The sequence below is a fragment of the Gossypium arboreum genome, chromosome 11 (genome assembly GCF_025698485.1).
Source record: "Gossypium arboreum isolate Shixiya-1 chromosome 11, ASM2569848v2, whole genome shotgun sequence".
Lineage (NCBI taxonomy): Eukaryota > Viridiplantae > Streptophyta > Magnoliopsida > Malvales > Malvaceae > Gossypium > Gossypium arboreum.
The window spans coordinates 120,672,918-120,692,370 of record NC_069080.1 but is presented as its reverse complement, the minus strand read 5'-3'; the positions used below and the strand labels follow the sequence as shown (position 1 = coordinate 120,692,370).

General features: G+C 36.7%; 4 protein-coding genes across 5 annotated transcripts; 1 reads left to right on the top strand and 3 right to left on the bottom strand.

The window, feature by feature from the left end:
• Positions 1–5,006: 5,006 nt before the first annotated feature.
• On the top strand, positions 5,007–8,516 carry LOC108462122 (receptor-like protein EIX2). Its single transcript, XM_053021518.1, is given in 2 exon segments — positions 5,007–6,479; positions 6,481–8,516. Coding segments are annotated over 2 exon segments (3,051 nt in total). The 5' UTR covers positions 5,007–5,016; the 3' UTR covers positions 8,069–8,516.
• On the bottom strand, positions 8,175–11,510 carry LOC108463420 (amidase 1). Of its 2 annotated transcripts, XM_017763362.2 has the most exons (9): positions 10,774–11,510; positions 10,468–10,620; positions 10,256–10,380; positions 10,051–10,176; positions 9,586–9,768; positions 9,173–9,320; positions 8,925–9,093; positions 8,648–8,782; positions 8,175–8,568 (listed from the first exon to the last, which is right to left on the bottom strand). In XM_017763362.2, the coding sequence occupies exons 1-9, from the start codon at positions 10,881–10,883 to the stop codon at positions 8,440–8,442; spliced, it is 1,278 nt and encodes a 425-aa protein (XP_017618851.1). In that variant the 5' UTR covers positions 10,884–11,510; the 3' UTR covers positions 8,175–8,439. The 2 variants fall into 2 exon arrangements, with proteins under 2 accessions (XP_017618851.1, XP_052877479.1); XM_053021519.1 differs by lacking the exon at positions 10,774–11,510 and having other exon boundaries at positions 9,586–9,780; positions 10,256–10,611.
• A 124-nt stretch (positions 11,511–11,634) lies between these two features.
• On the bottom strand, positions 11,635–12,776 carry LOC108461449 (nuclear transcription factor Y subunit C-9-like). The gene is made up of 2 exons (XM_017761296.2): positions 11,979–12,776; positions 11,635–11,869 (listed from the first exon to the last, which is right to left on the bottom strand). The coding sequence occupies exon 1, from the start codon at positions 12,774–12,776 to the stop codon at positions 11,997–11,999; it is 780 nt and encodes a 259-aa protein (XP_017616785.1). The 3' UTR covers positions 11,635–11,869; positions 11,979–11,996.
• A 1,565-nt stretch (positions 12,777–14,341) lies between these two features.
• Positions 14,342–17,815, bottom strand: LOC108461105 (cation/calcium exchanger 5). Its single transcript, XM_017760804.2, has 2 exons — positions 16,387–17,815; positions 14,342–15,470 (listed from the first exon to the last, which is right to left on the bottom strand). The coding sequence occupies exons 1-2, from the start codon at positions 17,386–17,388 to the stop codon at positions 14,706–14,708; spliced, it is 1,767 nt and encodes a 588-aa protein (XP_017616293.1). The 5' UTR covers positions 17,389–17,815; the 3' UTR covers positions 14,342–14,705.
• Positions 17,816–19,453: the final 1,638 nt, after the last annotated feature.

Sequence of the window (19,453 nt, the reverse complement as noted above, 5' to 3'; positions counted from 1 at the left end):
CAAAAAGAAAGTTCGTGAAATATCGAAAGCTTAGAACCGAACTCATAGAATGAAAAAGTTTGCAGCCAACCTGATGACTACCCTTGAGTATGACCAGTGGTGGGGTTAGAGAATTAACGACAACATCCCTACGTCAGACCAATAAAACACCCGATCAATTGAAGAACACTTGTAGGTGATCCCATCTAAGCTAGAGATTATCAAACAGGATTTTGAGAGAAAAAGTTTGGAGCTAGAAAAAAGGATAAAACAATTGGAGGAGGAGAAAATACGCTGGGACTAGATGCCGACGTCTAGAAACTAGAAGTCGAGAAGCTGAGAAAGGGAAAGAGTAAGGTTGAAGAAGATTTAGACAGTTTGAAAATAGACTACAAGAAGCTGAGAAGGTTAATAAGAACCGCTGGTCTGGGAAAAACGTTAGAACAATGGCGGCAAGAAATTAAAGAGGAAAAGAGTAAAGCCAATCAATGAGAAAGGAAATTCCGAGATGCTCAAGCGCGAGAAGACGTTCTGCAAGGGAGTTTGGTAGAAAGTCAAAATGAGAATGTGGGGTTAAAAACTCGGGTGTCAGAGTTAGAAAGATCCCTATATCAGTATCATAGTTGTAACTCTGTAATCGAGTTAAATGCTAGTCGGAGCAAAATTAAAGAGCTAAAAAGAAATATAGAATAACTCGAAACCGCGCTATAAAACTGTAAACTTCGAGTTGAACTCTTGGAAGTAAATAATAAGCAGTGGCAAGAGAAACTTCATCGATCTCAAGATCAGGTCAGGGATAGGGATTACGTCATGGGTGCAACTTTGGCTCAAGTACGAGAGGTGGATAATCATTTACAAACCTTAGCAGTCCAGGTTGACGTACTGAGTTTGAAATATGAGTCAGATTCAGATCGAGACCGAGAGTTAGTTTGGCTTCTTAGGAAGGTCAAGGCCTTAAGTATTAGGGTGAGGCCTTATATTTAATCCGTTTTATATAAAGAAATTTATTTTCTAGAAAAGTTACTCTAATGAAATTGAATCAGAATCAATGCATTTTTTGCATGCATTTCATGCGTTAGCATCACATTGCATCATGTGCATTAAATCTCACAAAGAAACCCTAAAATCATGGTAGTTACCCTAGAATATTGTTACAGTACACGAGGAAAAATTAAAGCAATGGACCAAAGGTTGGAAAGATTAGAGCAAATGCAAAAAGAAATGCAAGATCAACTACAAATACAGATGCAAGAACAATTTGCCAAACTTCAACAAGACATGAGGGATTAGATGCTAAAGTCCCAAAAGAATATGATGAGCCAATTAACCCAGTTGTTGACTCGAAGGCTAGAAAAAGGAAAAAGCCCTATGGTCAATTCCGGGGATGATAACGAGGACTCTGCTTATCCTCCAAGCTTTACCCCAAAAAACACCCAAGCACAACCAAACTCATATCCACAAAGGGTATCCGTTAACATTAGGCCCCAATATCAGACTGGTACCTTAGCACCAACAAGCTTCCCGACAGGATTAGGCTCCAACCCAGGAGACCATCCAGCGAATCCTGTTGTCCCTGATCTTGATAATATAGCAGAAATAGAAAAGACGATAGTAGAGCTCCTAAAGTAACTTGAAGACTGATGCAGATGGCTAGAAGAAAAATTCAAGGCATTGGAAAGCGCTGATTACCATTGTGGAATTGATGCTAAAGACTTGAGCCTAGTTCCAGATCAAGTGCTCCCGCCCAAGTTCAAGACCCCGAAATTTAAGAAATATAATGGGACGAGTTGCCCCAAAGCCCACATTACGATGTTCTATCGAAGGATGACAGGATATGTCAATAATGATCAGTTGTTAATTCACTGTTTCCAAGACAGCCTAACCGGGGCTGCGGCCAAATGGTATAATCAATTAAGCCATGCCCAAATCAATTCATGGAAGGACCTTCATGAAACAATATGGCCATGTAACAGATATGACACCCGATAGAATCACACTGCAAAACATGGAGAAAAAGCCAAGCGAGAGCTTCAGACAATATGCTCAAAGGTGGAGGGAAGTTGCTTAACCTATCGGGAATTTAAGACACTGTGTCCTAACTTACGGGACGCAATTCTATTTTTTCGATTAACGTAAAATATGCCCCTTTCTTGAAAAATTTTTAATATTTTAACAAAGGATTGTATTTTAGATCTCTTTAAGATTTTCAATTCTCAGCACTAAAAAATATGAAGTGATCAACTAGGTACCAATTTTGGGCGTTACGAGGGTGCTAATCCTTCCTCATACGTAACTAACTCCCGAACCCGTCTTTCTGAATTTCGTGGACCAAATCGTTGTTTAAATAAATCAAACCGTTTATTAAAAACAACCACTTTTCGAGGTGACTCGATCTCACCTCATCAAAAAAGATTGGTGGCGACTCCCATGTTCGTTTTCGTTTTCAAAATCAAAGTCGACCACTTTTTCAAAAAACTGGTTTCGAAAATATCTATTGAAACATTTTCAAAAAATGTATAGTATTTCAATAATTGTAAATGAAAAATTAAGTAAAAATTATGTCATTTTGTTATTATTCAAAAGTTGTCACTATTTATAATAATGAGTTATATCTCTTAAATTCAAAAGTTATAACACTTATTTATTAATAAATAATTATAATTATTCAAGTAAATATCTATTAAATAATTATATTTATTGCTAAAAGATGACTATATTCAGGTAGTTATGTCCTTATGAAGAGACATAAGGCCTCCTATAAATAGGAGTGAACTTTTATTTGTATGACACATAAAAAAAAACATAGAAACAAATTTTATTTCTATTGTCTCTCCATCTTTTATATTCCTTTATTGTTCTATAAAGAATTACGGTAGAAATTCTATATAGAAGCTCAATGCTCAATGGACTATTTCTGTCAATGCAAAACGTAGACAATCATTGGACTTCATTGTATTCTCGAAGATTATTTTTCAATAACTCTTTTGCACAGCATAATATTCGTGGGGGCAGAATAGAACCTGGCATTGATACACACCTTGAAACCTTCCTTAGTTTCACATAAATTTATTTTTATTCCCAGGCATCAACAATAGCTGTGATTGTTGTAGAAGTAATAGCAAAAAAGTTGCAGAGAGAATCTTTAAAGTGCTCAAATTTACCAGGTCATCCAAAAAGCCCCATATAAAACATTAAAACCTTTATTTATAGGCTCTAAAATGAAGCTATTAAAGAACGGTTAGACATGTAAAAATAAGTGAGAGAAGTTATTTGAACATGAATAATGAAAGTTAAGCTATACAATGAAGAGATAAGAAGGAAGCACCTGCGTTCCAAAAGTAAGTTCTTAACTATTGCCATATCTAATCTTCCAAGCCATATCCTCTAAGATATCTCAAATTTGGAGTAACCTAGTATTCCTGCTAACCTTCCAAGATTAGCTCCAAAGCATTTCCAATATAGTGTTGCTTTTGAAGTTAGTTATTCTCAATATGATATTGTTCCCAAAAGTAGTTCCCATATAGTGTTATTTTTACATGTAGTTGTGTTGGAAAATTTAGACATCAAATATATAATAAGGATAATTACATGTTATTATTTACTATCATGATAGGTTAGCCTAAATTAAAAGTGATCTAATTTGGTTAGAATATTATTGGGCTTTTAATTATTAAATAAAATATGGGTCAAATATGTGTAGATACTCTTCTAATCAAATTCTAATTAATGATGGGCTAATTAAAATTTGATTAGAACTAATATGCTAAGGTTATAAATGTTAGGGTATCCCATCATTAGGAAAGAGAGAGCAAATATTCTCTAAATTTATTGTGTACTAATTTTGAAAGATCAAAACCCTAAGATCCAAAAAATTTCAAGGAATCTATGGATTCAGGTACGCTTCCGCATATAGTTCTGTTATTTATTTATTCTTGATGATTTGGCATGATAAATCTTTGTTTACAGTTCTAATTTTATATTAGATATTATTTAAAATTCTAACAAGTTGTTCTCGAGAGTAGCTGTCCCGAAGATAATTTTTCTTAACAGAGTATTGTCTTAAAAAGTAGTTGTTCCCAAAGGTACTCCTGCAGAGAAGAACATTTCTTGAAATTATTATTGATAGAAGCATTAGTAATAAGAAACAAGCATCTACAAATGCTAACAAGTGATATGCCTCCTTTCCATCTTGTGTACTAAACTTCATACTGTTCATTTTTTGCTCTTTCTCCTGCTAATTTATAACCGATACCTAGCCTCTTCTTGATTATATAATATATATTGGAAGACATTTCAACTTCATTCCTGTGGAGGTGGCCGTATAAGGATGTTATGGCAAATTGGAAAAGGGGAGGGTAGGGATTGAGAAAGATTTTAAAACATAATACAAGAAAATGGTGGGAATTCTTTAGAGGGTGTCTTTGTGAAGGTTGAATGCTTCTCAATAAAAACTGCAGTGAACCATATTGGGACCATAATGACAATGTTTTTCCACAAAATATTATATATTACAAAAATAGATTCCGTAAGCATTTAGACTTTGGTTTAGTCAGCTTTACTATATTATATAATCAAAATTTCCACACCTCCCAGATTAAAACCAGGATGTTCTTCATGAATGTTAATTTTTTTAAACTTTTTTCCAAGTCATATGTTTTTATACACTTCTAGAAGAAACTTTGATTGGTGGGCTACAGGAGCTGTGACCGAGTCTTGGTAGACCAAAGAACATTTATTTAATACAAGTAGCCATGGAAAGGAAAAAAGTCTCGAAAGAAATGTGTGAAGCTGCACTAATATGCTAAAAGAGGTGTTCAAATATATACTATTTTACATATAATTGTCAATGACTAAATTACTTGTAATAAAAGCCATTTTTCTTGAGAAAAAAGATATAAATGTATTGGACACGTAAGATTTCGTATGTAAAAGAATAAAATAAAACCGGAAAGGCTCTTCCTTGCGGCACCTCTAATGCAAGACACTTGTATATAAATTAGCTTCAAGATGAAGACAACTTCACTTTCTTCACTTTGCATGGTCATGGACAATTCCAAGAAAGTTGGAACTATTGTTTTCTTAGAGTCGTTTTGTCTCAGTTGTCTAGTTATTAGTATTTGCAATGCAATCTTGGATGTTGCTTGTATTGAAAGTGAGAGACAGGCTCTTCTGAGGTTCAAACAAAACCTGACAGATCCTTCGGACCAGCTTGCCTCTTGGAGCAATGGGGGCAACTGTTGTGACTGGACTGGTCTTGTATGTGACAACTTAACCGGTTATGTCATCGAGCTTCATCTTGGAAATCTTCATAATCCAACCGAAGATACAGGCTTTCCAGGCAAGCCTTTTGAGCGGTCTAGATTCAGTGGCAAGGTAGTTTCTTCTTTGCTTGATTTGAAGCATTTGCAGTACCTGGACCTGAGTGGGAACAATTTTGGAGGACAAATTCCTGGATTCCTTGGTTCTTTGCACAATCTTAGATATCTCAACCTCTCTAATGCTGGATTCGAGGGTTCGGTTCCCCCTCAACTCGGAAACCTTACACATCTGCAGTACCTTGATCTCCATTATACTTTATCTACATATCTGTATGCAGAGAATCTTCAATGGCTTACCAATCTTACAAAGCTGAAATCCCTTGATTTGAGTGGTGTAACTCTCAGCAAAGCCTCCCATTGGTTAGAGGTGACAAATGCTCTCCCTTCTTTGATTGCTTTAAGTCTATCCAACTGTGATCTTGATCCTGTCCCTCCATTGAAAAATGTTAATTTCTCATCCCTGGGATCTCTGGACCTTTCCTATAATACATTTAGTAACTTCATTTCTAGCTGGATTTTTACCCTTACTTCCCTGGTTTCACTTGATCTAAGCCATAACAGTTTCCAGGGTCAGTTCCCTGATGGTCGAAGAAACATGACCTCTCTTACATATCTCAGCTTATCAAGCAACGGATTCAATTCATCGATACCCGATTGGTTGTACAGTTTGAACCATCTTCAGCACCTCAATCTTGGGTCCAATAACTTTCAAGGCGCAATCTCAGAGGGTGTTGGAAACTTGACATCTGCCATAAGCCTCGTCTTTGCATACAACAAACTTGAAGGAGCAGCATTAAGATCATTGGGAAAGCTTTGCAGCTTGAGAATCCTTGTTCTTTCTGGTCTCAAATTGAGTCAAGATATATCAGATGTCTTAAAATCTCTGTCAGGATGCCTGTCTGATAGACTTGAGTCCTTGGTTCTGGTTAACTGCCAACTTTCAGGTCATATGAGCAATCAACTTGGTCTATTCAAAAATCTAGTCGACCTTTACATTACCAGCAATTCAATTTCGGGTCCAATTCCAGACTCATTAAGAACACTTACATCCTTGAGAGAAGTGGACCTATCTGAAAATAGATTTAACGGGTCTTTTCCTGAATGGTTTGGACAGCTTAGGAAACTGGAAGTATTATGGATTGGTAAAAACCTGTTAGAGGGTGTGGTGTCCGAGGCTCATTTCTCATGTCACGAGACTGAGGTTACTTCAGGCTTCGGGGAATCGACTGAGTTTGAAAGTGAGTCCTGATTGGGTACCCCCATTCCAACTCGGTGTTATAGCTTTGTCATCATGGAACTTAGGCCCAAGATTTCCCAATTGGCTACGTTACCAGAAGGATTTTCTGTTTCTGGATATATCTGTTGCAAGGATAATTGATACAATTCCTGACTGGTTTTGGAACTTGTCTTCCCAGATCTTTTATATGAACCTTTCTCACAATCAAATCCAAGGGAGAGTAGCTGGGATTCTCAACACAAATCCTCCACTTGGTTATGCATCTTCCATTGATTTGAGCTCTAATTTCTTCCAGGGTTCATTACCTTGTTTGCCATCTAATGGTGGTACATTAGATCTTTCAAACAACTCATTTTCAGGGTCCATTTCACCCTTGTTGTGTTGCAAGATGGAGGAACCAAAGAGCTTGGGAACTCTTCGTTTGGCCTATAACCATCTATCTGGACCAATTCCTGACTGTTGGATGAGTTGGCCAAACATATTTTCCATGGATTTAAAGAACAATAATCTAAGCGGTAGCCTTCCTAGCTCCATGGGTTCTTTAAGCTTTCTTCAGTCTTTACACCTAGGCAAGAACAACCTTTCTGGAGTTTTGCCACCATCGCTGCAGAATTGTTCATCATTGTTGGCTCTCGACCTAGGTGAAAACAAACTTGAAGGGAACATACCAAACTGGATCGGTGAAAGGCTGTCAAGAATCATGATTCTTGGTCTTCGTTCGAATAATTTCCAAGGTGATATTCCTCCTGAACTCTGTGCTCTTGGTTCTCTAACAATTTTAGACCTGGCACACAACAATTTGTCAGGAAATATACCAGAATGTTTCAATAATTTTAGTGCAATGGCCAGTGTAAGAAACTCAAGTGACCCAATTTCTTATTCTTTTGGTCATTTCAAGAACTCAATAGAGACAACGTTAGTGGTGATCAAGGGAATATTGCTTGAATACAGTACTACCCTTCAACTTGTGACAAGCATGGACCTTTCAGATAATAATTTATCTGGTCAAATCCCTGTCGGGATTACAGACCTTCTCGGGTTAAGGTCGCTCAACCTGTCGATAAATCGTTTGTTGGGAAAGATTCCTGAGACCATAGGCAATACGGGGACATTAGAATCTCTTGACTTTTCTTTCAACCAACTCTCTGGTGCAATCCGTCCAAGTATATCAAAGTTGACGTTCTTGAGTTACTTGAACGTGGCTTACAACAATTTAACGGGGAAAATTCCATCAAGCACTCAACTCCAAAGTTTTGCTGCATCAAATTTTGCTGGTAACACCCTTTGTGGACCTCCACTCACATATAACTGCAGCATAAATGCTGTGGAACCTGATGCTGGTGGAGGAAATAGTGAGGGATCAGAGGGTGGACTTGAAGTGGATTGGTTTTGGTTTTATGTGAGTATGGCGCTGGGATTTGTTGTTGCTTTTTGGAGCTTTGCAGGGCCTTTGCTGTTTAAGAAATCATGGAGATCAGCCTATTTCCAAATGCTGGATAGCATGGGGAAGAAAGCTCGGCAGTGTTTTTGTTAGTAGTTTCTGAATCCAAAGAAGCTGAATGATGATCTAATTATGTCTTTGTTTATATGGTGATCGGTTGTCAGCAATGCGTTTCAACTAGTTGTATTGTATGCATAGGTTTTTCTTGGAAAAATAAAACCACAGGAGCAACTTTTGTGTTCAAAAGCTTAATAGCAGTATCCATACTAAAACTATATACTATACAAACTGAGCAGCAACTATGTTCCTATATATATAATTACACTTTAGCTTCCGGATACTATGGCGTTCATGTACATGAATCTAGAAATAGAAATTGTGGAACCAATTTCCCATGTCTTCTGCACCATGGGAACTTGGAGGCACAATTATTTCGAAGCATGATTATTTATGGAAGACATAATTTATATAGTTTCTTGGAGGGTGTCATATAAAGTCTCGACAAGATTGAGCAGGAATGCATCAGAGCCATGTTTTGCCACTAGGGAAATTGCCAAAGGAACATTATCATACCTCCCTAGAGGTATGCTAACCTGTAGAGAACACATGGTAACCCATTTCAAGAACGCTGCCAAAAACAAAGAAAAAAAAGGGAGCATATCAAGTCCGAACCTGACAGAAACCAGATGATCCAGCAACGGACAGTAAGCTGAAAGGCCTAGAAAAGAATATATCCGATGTGGCTGGATTTGCTTGCACTTTTGGTGGTTCCCCTGGTGTTGTTGGGAGAGCAAGGATGCCATGATCCTAAAAGAGCCGATATAAGTAGATTGATTCATAAGAAATGAATAAGTTTATATAAAGTGTCCGTATTTGCCTAGTACTGTTTACTTGAACCAGCAGCATATTTGGCTAGCAAAACCTTTACAATGAATGTAATAGAGGTTACCCCTAGCAGGGCAGTAAGCGCAGCGCGTAATTCAGTCCTCACTGAGTGGCAGAAATCAATATTTTCTCCTGTTGCTTTAATGGCATCCCATATCCGCTCAGATATTCCTGGACCGAAATCCGGATTCACTTTGGTGACCCATTTGGCGTGGTAATTCTTAAATTCATACCTACAGGAAATAAGCTAAGTAACCAATGCTTAAATATCTTATCCTAAATTCATACTAAAAGTTTCAAGATGTTTAGCACCTCTGAAGTAATCTCATTGCACTTGAAAGGGCTGCTAAGGATGGTATATCATCCTCTTGGTCTTCATTTCCCTTATCCATGAAATGCTGCAAACTTGGTACTTTGTCCTTCACATGGTCTCCAAGTATTACATGCTTAACACATTGAGCTGCACTTTTAAGTAGACAAAATGAGAGCCAGCTTACTGACAAGCAACGCAATTTTCAGTACCAAAGCATAGTTGGTCCCAAATGCAAAGTACCATGAATCGGATGACATATTTATTGGGACAAAATCTATCTTAATATCAGATGCCTGAAAACAGACATTCAATTCTGGATGCCCTCAATGCCTAAAGGAAGTCCTTAAAGGACAAGCCTTCAAAGGAAGTCCTGTGAACAAAGTTTACAAAAGCCTAGTGTAGAATTACTTACCTCCAAAGAGCTTTTCAATTGACTTTACAAGAACTTGAGCTGTTCGGTCACTTGGAATAGTAGACAGCCGAAAACAATCTTCTGCAATAATGATCTGACTTGGTTTGATAGGATCAACGTCAGGTAAATGCAGAAGAACACGTCCAACGCGGTTTAAAATCATAGGATCACGAGCAAACCATCCTAAATGAGAAACTGGGGTCAAAATAGATATCAAATTAAGGCTCTACAAGTTATACGGTTCTGACTTAAAGTACAGATAAAAGTAGTTATTAATGTTGTCTGGTTACATTAAAAAGGGAACCTTATTATTATACAATATCAAAAGCTAAAATTTCCAAAAACATCCTTGTTAATATGTTTGATCCTTGAACTTGTGGCCTCTGAAATGTGTTTAAACGTTGCAGCATCATTGATGCATAATCAAGATTAGACAAAATTTCGGCTATCAGATTTATTTCTTACCCACAGTATCATAACTCTGTGACATCGGAAGAACTCCTACAGTAGAGACGGCACCGAGTGAAGGCCGAAATCCAAGAATTCCGCAATATGATGCAGGGACTCTTACACTAGCACCAGTGTCAGTTCCTGTGTTAGAGATAAATATTCATTCAGTTCAAGGAGGATACATAAAGAAAGGCATCTCATTCTGATTGGAAATACTCACCAAGGGAGAAATCTACCAGCTTTGCAGCTACTGCAACAGCAGAGCCACTGGAAGATCCTCCAGGCACCCTATCTGGTACACAAGGATTTGTGGGAGTGCCGTAATGTTTAGTTACTCCATACATACTGAATAAAGAAAAAAAAGTACACATATAACAAGTATTATGAAAAGAAAATATATATGCAGGCATAAAAATCTATCAAAATTGTGACCAGTAAGCCATTTCATCCATGACAGTTTTTCCAAGACAAGTTGCGCCTGCCGTTAAGAGGTCCATCACTGCTGGCGCTGTTGACGTGGCGGCTGAATGAGTCCTGGCCCAGTCAGGGTTTCCAAAGCCAGTGACATATCCCTCTATGTCAAATCTATTTCCAGTTTAGAATTTAAATAAATTAGACTCAAACACTGAGATAGAAGAACAGGAAAGAAAAGGTCCAATAATAAAACAGCCTAAAAATTTTAGAGCTCGCAAATACTAGACAAAATAAAGTATTAGATGGAGAAAGGGAGTGACAAACATGTCTTTAGCAGCAAACGTGAGGCCTCTCAAGGGGAGTTGGTGCTGTGAAGGGCTTAATTGGAGAGAAAACTTCTCCATGAAAGCTCCATAATCCAAGCTTTTTATCATGTCTGTGTTTAGTGTGTAGCACTAGTAAGTAGTATTAGTAACCTCGTTTATCTGTAAATTCTATTGTAAGCAGAGAATCCAGGTAAAGGCAAAACAGCGCTGTGACAAGTCTTATGTTGGGTTCCTTGTCAGTATCATTCTCGAAAGTAATGCAACTTCATGTCATGTCATGTCTAATGACTTTTCTCCCTTGCCACACCGCATGTAGAGATATTTTAAAAATTAGGATGTGCTATATGTCTTTTTGCAGTTGAAGATTCAGCAAAGATGACAATTGTTGAGAAAAATCAGTGGTCAGATATTGCTGAAAAATTGGATATTTTGGCAAGAACTGTGATGTTGGTGATTTAAGAGTCAGTGGATTATATAAACCAGAGATGGAAAATAATTGCAGTGCAATAAAGGTTTACACACCCCCTTCACTTTCGGTTTATTCAATGGTTGAAACGGGAGAATGAAGAAAAGAGACAAAAAATGTACCGTCCACAGTTGTAATGTCATATACCCAACAAACTTTTTGAGCCAGTTACAGGCCATTTGATCCAAGTTCAAACATTGGCGTTATATTTCGGTTACAAAGATGTATTTTCATTTTTGATTAAACCTGGACGGACAAAATCGAGTGATTTCATATTAATCTTGCTTAAATTCCACTTAATGAAAGTTTATCTAATGAAATAAACTTACGGAAAATTTTTGGATTCTTAAAAGGCAAGCACAATGGCTTTGATACTTGATGATGAAGGAAAGATTACCTCATACTGAAATTTCTACATATATAAATATATATTTATATTTACATCTCTATGTAATCACTCCAACTAGAATTGAGATAGAGAAAACAAAGGAAATGAAATGAAAATTGTTCAGAGTGATATTTACACAGTCTGATCTTTGAGCTAGAATCTTGACCATGCTTTTCAACAAGACAACGCCTCCTTATTCAGTCTCCGTACAACATTCTCGAGATGTCTCGAGAAGCATGTCTGTTACCAATTTGCAAAGTAAGCAAATGTAAGAATACATGAAAATGAAAGTTCCCATGGAATGAAACAGCAACTAAAGCAATTTACAACACTGCAACTGCCTTGTTACCTTCTACGAATAGAGCTGCTAATGATCAGAGGATGACTGCTGTGGCTCGGGACCTGGTGGTGGCCACATCTGCTGTGGCTGTGCCATGTACGGATGAGATTGCTGAGCATACAAAGCAGGGTCCATGACCGGCTTCCCCATAATCATGCCCGGAGTTCCAACTTGAGGTGCATGTTGGGCAGGCATGTAATAAGGAAGTGCATCAGCAGGTCCTCCGACGGGTACTGTTCCTCGTGGAATTGAAGCAAGAACTTCATCTTTCAAATCCTCCCTGGGAACTATGTCAACTAAGAAATCAAATATGTCAGTCCTAGTAATCGCCGCTGCGATGTCGTTCTTCTGAAGCGTCCTCCTTTTGTTCTCTTCTGTGTGATTCCACGAACGCAATGTCAATTCCAAGATGAACATCTCACATGCCCTGGCGAAAATGACAGGGGCTTCAGCTGATATCATTCGCACGTCTTCATCTGCTTTCATGATCTTCTTGATCCTGGCCAAAGGAAGACTATGGTTCTTGAAATCCGAAACTTTCTCAACTTCTTGATACTGATTTGCCCAAAATGTCTGAAGTTGTTGCTGAAGTTGCTGTTGCTGCTGCTGGTGAATTTGCTGATAAGCAAGTTGGTGTTGTGCAAGTTGAGCTCCTGTTGGCTGGCTGCTCGGTTGAATGCCTCCAACCGATCCTGAATTCGGGGCCCCAGTCACTTGGTTTGGATACGGGTTAGTGCCGTACGGCATTTGGGCTCCACCACCTATGATCCCCATTGCCGGGGGCTGTCCATGCCCCTGGTGATCCATTCTAATCTGCACGACTAAAACTTAAATGTATCTGCTCGAAATAAAACAGAACATTGTAGCAAAAAACTTCGGTTAGGCATTACATTTTTAGTTGCAGTCCTCTCAGACAAGATCAACTCTTTATAAGGAATATCAGAAAGGTAAGCAAACAAGTAAACACATCAAGGGAACTCGAAAACTGATTGATTTATACTCGGTTTCTTTCTTTGCGAATTGTATTTGAACATATAAATATAATCCATCATTTCCCCTTCCTCTAATATCTTGCTATGGAAGATCAAGTTCCATTAGAGATTCAAACAACACTGCTCAAGCTAATTGGCAAATAAATTACCATATAAACAACATAATATAAAAAAGAAAAACATAGGGCAAAATTTGTTGATCAATTTTCCATTTAAATAAAAGGCAGTAAAAATATGAACTTGTTCATGATTTACCTAAAAAAAAACTGTAAGAACCCAAATATGGTAATTAATCAGCAGCTTACTCAATCAAACAAATCCAATATATTTACAGCAATTAAACATAGAAGAAAAACCATGAAAAGTGAAGATCATTCAAATAACATACATCCCTAAAACAACCCAGATTATACGTATAAAAGAAAGTATAAAAGAAAAATAAAATAAAATAAAAAGCTTATACCTTTTGGAGAAAAAAATTGTACCTTTGAATAGGAAGATTGAGAACCACCTGAGACAAAATAAAAAGAAAAAGAGAAAAGATGTCAAAAGAGAAGAGAAGCTTCCAAGATCAAAACGGTAAATTTGGGTAAAACGCTTTTTAAGAGAATTTTAGCCGTAAGATGAGAAAAGATCTGATTATGGAAAATTTTTAGGGTTGAGAGAAATAAGAAAAGTTTGGAACTTTTATCGTACAAAAACTAACCTAAGATTGGAAACAACAAAAGCAGAGTTGTTTCAATTGATGTTGTGAGTATTTTCTCTGTTCAATTTTGACCCTATGATGTCAGAACCTACTTTTTATATTGCCTTCCCCCTTTCTTTTTCCTATTTTCGGTTTTGGGACCAGCTTGCCCTTTCCTTCAATTTACCAAAGATTTCTCTCACCAACATTTACTTGCAGAAAAAGTAAATTTTGATGTGATTGGTTCAAAGTTTGCAAATCAAACCCCTTCAAATAAAAAGTTTAAATATTATTACAAGAGAGATTTGCCTCCCAATTCTTATTCATGTTGAAAAGTAAGGTGACATGTGAGAAGATCACCTAGAAAATAACAATATGATTGCACTTCGAATTTGACATTTATGTTCATGAATATTTATATATGAATGTGAGGATTAATTTTTTAAAATAAACAAATTTAACAAAGAATGAAAATATCCGTTTTAAAATATACCCAACACTCACACTTGAATCAGAATAAGATATTCTTACTAACTTAATAGTTGTACACTTTAATCTAACAATGTTAGAACAAGTTTCAAAGTTCATCTGACCAGCAGGAGTGGAGCTTTTTTTGAAGCTTCACTTAAACCAAACCAAGAATTCTGGCAGGAACAAGCAAAGTAAAATCCAGCCAAGAAGATGTAAACCAAAGGTGCAAGGAAAACAAAATTGAGGAATTTCATTACTGAAAGTATGCATCTATTGAATACAATTACATCATTTTAGGCTCAGACTAAATGCCTATTACAAAGAAATTATTCTGATTTGTATGATATTCTAATTTGCTCTTGAGCAAAACATTCATTATCATATGGAGAATCTAACACATGAAGAAATACAATTTTGTCTAGAAATTGCAGGTAAACCCCCCTCCCCAGCAATTCCCTGTACTCATCCTCCTTTCACACAATCAATATATACTAATCTGGCACCACATAATGCCGAGACAAACAATGTATAAAGGCCATACATCAGCATATATGAATTGAATGCCTTCAGCTTAGAGGATCATAGCAATCAACAGGAGAACTTAGCAATGATCAAGCTAACTAGTGTGAAAATTATATAAAGGCCAACAAGGCAGAATCCCCAAAATCTAGGCACCCGGAATCTAGACCAAGTTATAACCAATAGAGATCCCATCAGGCTCAGAAGCAAGAAGACAAATGCAATAATAATACCAATGTGAAAATTAAGCTGATAGGCTTCTGGATAAACATTAGTTGTTTGCATTACCAAAGCTGATCCAAGCCCGACAAGCATATTAAACATTGGCCCAGCAAAGCATCCAGCCATAGCCATTGCCGGATGACCGGCTTTGGCAACCGCAACGTCAGCTACAAGATCTCCCACAGAGTTTCCCCATGCAAGTACCGTGAGACCAAGGAGTGCTGGAGGCAGTTCAAGAAGTGATCCGATGGCTGCCAAGCAGTTCAGCAACTCCCCCGCGACAGTTGATATCCAGAACACGCTCATTACAAAAGCCAGAACCACTACAGGGATTTGATCGTTCTTTGGAGGTTCTTTTTCCAACATAAAGTGAAGGGTGGCAAGAGAGAAGCTTCCAAAGAGTACAACAACCCAGAGAGGGAAATGGGTGTTTGGAAGGAGGAACACAATCGGGTGATCTAATGGCATGAATGAGTTGCAAGCAAATAAAAGGGCTAGTGGGCAAAGCGCAATGTTAGCAGATAGGTAGAATCTACTCCATTCAGAAGGGGAAGATTGCGGAATCGTGAGCTTGAGAAGAAAAATTATAGGAACCTCCCATGCTTTCGAGATCTGCATTGAAGACAAAATACAAAAACATTATAGTGAAAACTGGAAGAAGTTATATGAGTAGAAGCACAAAACATCATTGAGCTGAACAAAAGAAAAAAAAGGTAAATTAGAACCCAATTTGAGAAATTTCATGGAACCTGCCTTTTTCTAGCTCCTAACATGAAGTAGTAAGCAAAATATAACATTCTAATTTCAGCCATGAAATTGCCAGGTCAATACAATTTTTGCACTCAAACCTTCAAGGTCTATCAATCCTGCAAAGGACCCCATGCACACTATATTCTTAAAAGGGGCTAAAACCAATGTGTATAGTATCATATTTCCCAGTGTCTCAGGTTAGTTTCATAGTTACAGATTACAGGTACAGTCATAAAAGCATTGACATCAAAGGAAGAATGAATTTCAACAACATACAAACTGCATTTTACTTCTTTCATTCCAATGCCATGGTCCATAGACAAGAAATAGTGAAAGGAGGGCGCAACCAAAACTCTCTTTATACCTTCTTTTTCCTCTTATGTTCATGGCATGCAACATGTACATTCTTCAATTTACAAGGAAGGAACCTGAAAAATGTGCTCACCTCAAATATTTAATCCAGGAGATAAAGAAAAAAGGGCAAGCGACAGAGCTTTATTAGATGTTACTGTTTCAACTTTTAACCCCATTTCTAGTTATCTATCTCAAGCAATATGTGAGTTCCAGAAATATAAGCCATTAAGCATTAGCCAACAGCATCAAGATTCGGTTCCTAGTAACACTTAGCACCTACAATCAAAGTAGCATCAAGAAATGCTTGTATACCCTACCAATGCTCTTTCATTCCATCAATCAAGTAATGATACTTGCATTCAACATTAAAACAAACAAATCACAGCATATAAAGTTTCTTTTCAAGTAAATTATAGAAACGTACCACTTCACATACTCCTGCAATTCCAAATGCTTTCTTGTCTACCTTCATACCCCTCTCAACATCTCCAACCTCACCATTTTTATCCAGCAAATGGCTTTCTTTTGTCACCATCTCGTTCTGTAAAGCCAGCTTCTCCTCCTCTCTTTCGGTCCCAAAATCCATCCAAAACACAAACCCAACAAAGAATATATAAAATGCAACAAAAGAAACAGCTTGCCACACAAAAATCTCCCCACTCAAGTACACATAGAACAAAAACAATGCCCCAGTTAGATAAAACAACACATCCCTTATAAAAGGAGCAGGTTTTACCCCAAAAGGTGCTGCATAGATAGCAACAAAACCAACCACAAAAGCAGATACAAATGTCCCAGCCGACAAAATTGCGCCAAACCCAGTTCTGTAATGACCCGAGCGAACAGCATGGAGGGAGGCAAACACATCGGGAGCACCATTTCCAAGGGCTAAAAGAGTGACAGCAGCCATGGATGGGGACAAGTTAAGGAGAGAAGAGAGCTTGGTGGTGACAACAGAGAAATGGGATTGGGCTGTTTTGATGAGAATGTAAAAGTCAAGGAGAAGAAGAAGGGAAAGGAAAGGAATAGAGAGGAAAAACTTTTCATTGAAAAGACAGTAATGAAGGGAAAGGTAGTTAATGAGGGTACTATCAGAAGATTGTCGAGAATAACAGGAAGTTGAAAGGAGGGATCTTTGAGGGATTCGTGGGGGTTTTCGTGGGGCTTGGAGGAAGAAGAAGAAGAGAAGAGATGAAAGGAGTGTCAAGCAAAGAAGGGTGGATTTGAGGAAAGGTGGGAATGAGAGGGCCATGCCATTAAGATCCAAACTTTGGGTGTTCTGAGACTCCTTATTTCTTGAAAGTTTCAGCCTTTCTGTTGATTCTGTTCTTGAAGGAATGGAAATGAAGGTGAGAGGAATTGTGAAAGGAGAGGGAAATTCTTGAAGATCTTCAGATTTTCTGCTCTCTTGGGTGGAAATGATCATTAGATCTTTTGTTGTTTTTTTTTTCTTTTGGATCTTTCACTCAAAATCCTTCCAGTTCATAGACAGTGTTCTTCCACTTTCTTTAACGCGTTTCTTGGTTGTTGATTCCTTGACCAAAAAAACTGGGTTTTTCTTATTCTTAGAGCACCAAAAAAAAAATCCCAGATGAGATCAAGAGATGAATAAAAAAGGCGTGTTCTTTGCTCAGCAGTGCCAAGGTTAGCTTTCCTTTGGTTATTCTTGGAGGGGAGTGATTTGATTACCGGCCATACTTTAAGCGGAACTGAGAGTAAAAAAGGCATCATTTTCAAGCTCTTGAAAGGTTTCAAACTTTGGAGACTTGAAGGCAGAGCCTCAAATCCATGGTTCTAAGGGCTTTAGATATCCCAACCCAAGGTCTCTTAGTAAGGCGAGGAGGCCCAATCCTATATGTAATGCACTAATTCTAATTGTTTTTGGTAAATAAATGATTGTGTGTAATGGTAAAGCACCTTATATTTTGAAGGAGAGAACATAGGTTCGAACTTTAAAAATATTATTAGTAGGAGGAATAATCACAAATCTTAAATATAAATTGTAAAACGGATATAATTATAATTATATTTTATTATTTAAAATATATATTTATTAAAATAATTAATATAGACTACATCTTAAATTTTAGCAAAGGGATGAATATTAAAATTTTACTGTTATTTTATAAGGCAAAAAAAAAAAAGAAAAGGACATGTGTGATAAAAGAATCACTTAGTACCTTCTTTTTATATAAATAGCTAATGAAATTATAAACATTTAGATACCAAATTATATAATAAGAGAATAGAATATGAAGATTAAATTTTAAATTTGAATGTAGTATAAAGATTAAAATTAAAATTTGACCATTTTATGTAATTTAAATAAAATAAATGTACTACAATTGAAATTTTAACCATTTATAGATGTAAAAGAAATAAGGCTTTTAATATATAGCAGTATAGATATGTTTTTTATATTGACAAAATTTAAAATCTAGTTGTAACATCCCGATTTTGAGCCTAGTCGGAATAGTAGTTTCGAGATCACAAATACAAAGTAGAAATAATTATTTTATGAATGTGTTGAGGTCTATGATATGTTTTCATGATTGTGTGAAAATTTCATTGAAGAAATTTTATTGATAAAGTGTCCAATTTGACATGTAGGACTAAATTGCAAAAGTTGCAAAATATGTGATTCTAGAAGCTTTAAGCATAAAATAGCTATGGATTATTAATTAGAGGTCTTTAAATAGCAATTTTACCAATTTCTATTTTTATGGAGAAAAATGGCCATGAATTGGTAAAATTTGAAAATTTAGCAAAAAGGGCATTTTTGTCATTTGGTTAATAAAAGAATTAAAAGGGAAAATGAAGTAAAAATTTTGTCCATCTTCAACCTCTTGTGCCGAAAATTCTAAGGAACCATAGCTAGGGTTTCTTCACTTTCCAAGCTTGATTGTAAGTCAATTCTAGCCCCGTTTTTAATGTTCTTTACATTTTTGAAGTCCTCGTAACCCGATTTACTTATTTCTAGCCATATTTTGAAGTAGGGCTCATGTTTGAAATTTGACCCATGTGTGACATGCATGTATTTTGATGTTTAATGAAAGAATATGAATATTTGATGTGTGATAAACATGTTTTACTAAGTGATTTTTGATGAAAACACCTAAAAAGGACATTTTTGTAAAAGTTGTAAAAATGGGTAGTAAAAATGTGATTTGATGAAAAATGTAGGCTGGTACAAGCATGATATAGGTTCGGTTAGGATTGGGTACCAAAGAAAATGAGTACATTTCATTTTACGAGCGTAGGGACTAATTTGTAAATATGTAAAAGTTTAGGAGTAAAATTATATTTTTCCAAAATATGGTTTTTGGACTGATTTGAACAATATAATAATTAAATGAGCTAAATTTTCTATTACAGATCAAGAAAAACAGAGTCCGGACCTAGACCGGGGAAAGAGCAAGATTTTGGACTAAATCCAATTAGTTGTCCATATTTTGTTCCAAGGTAAGTTCGTGTGTAAATAATGCAACTTT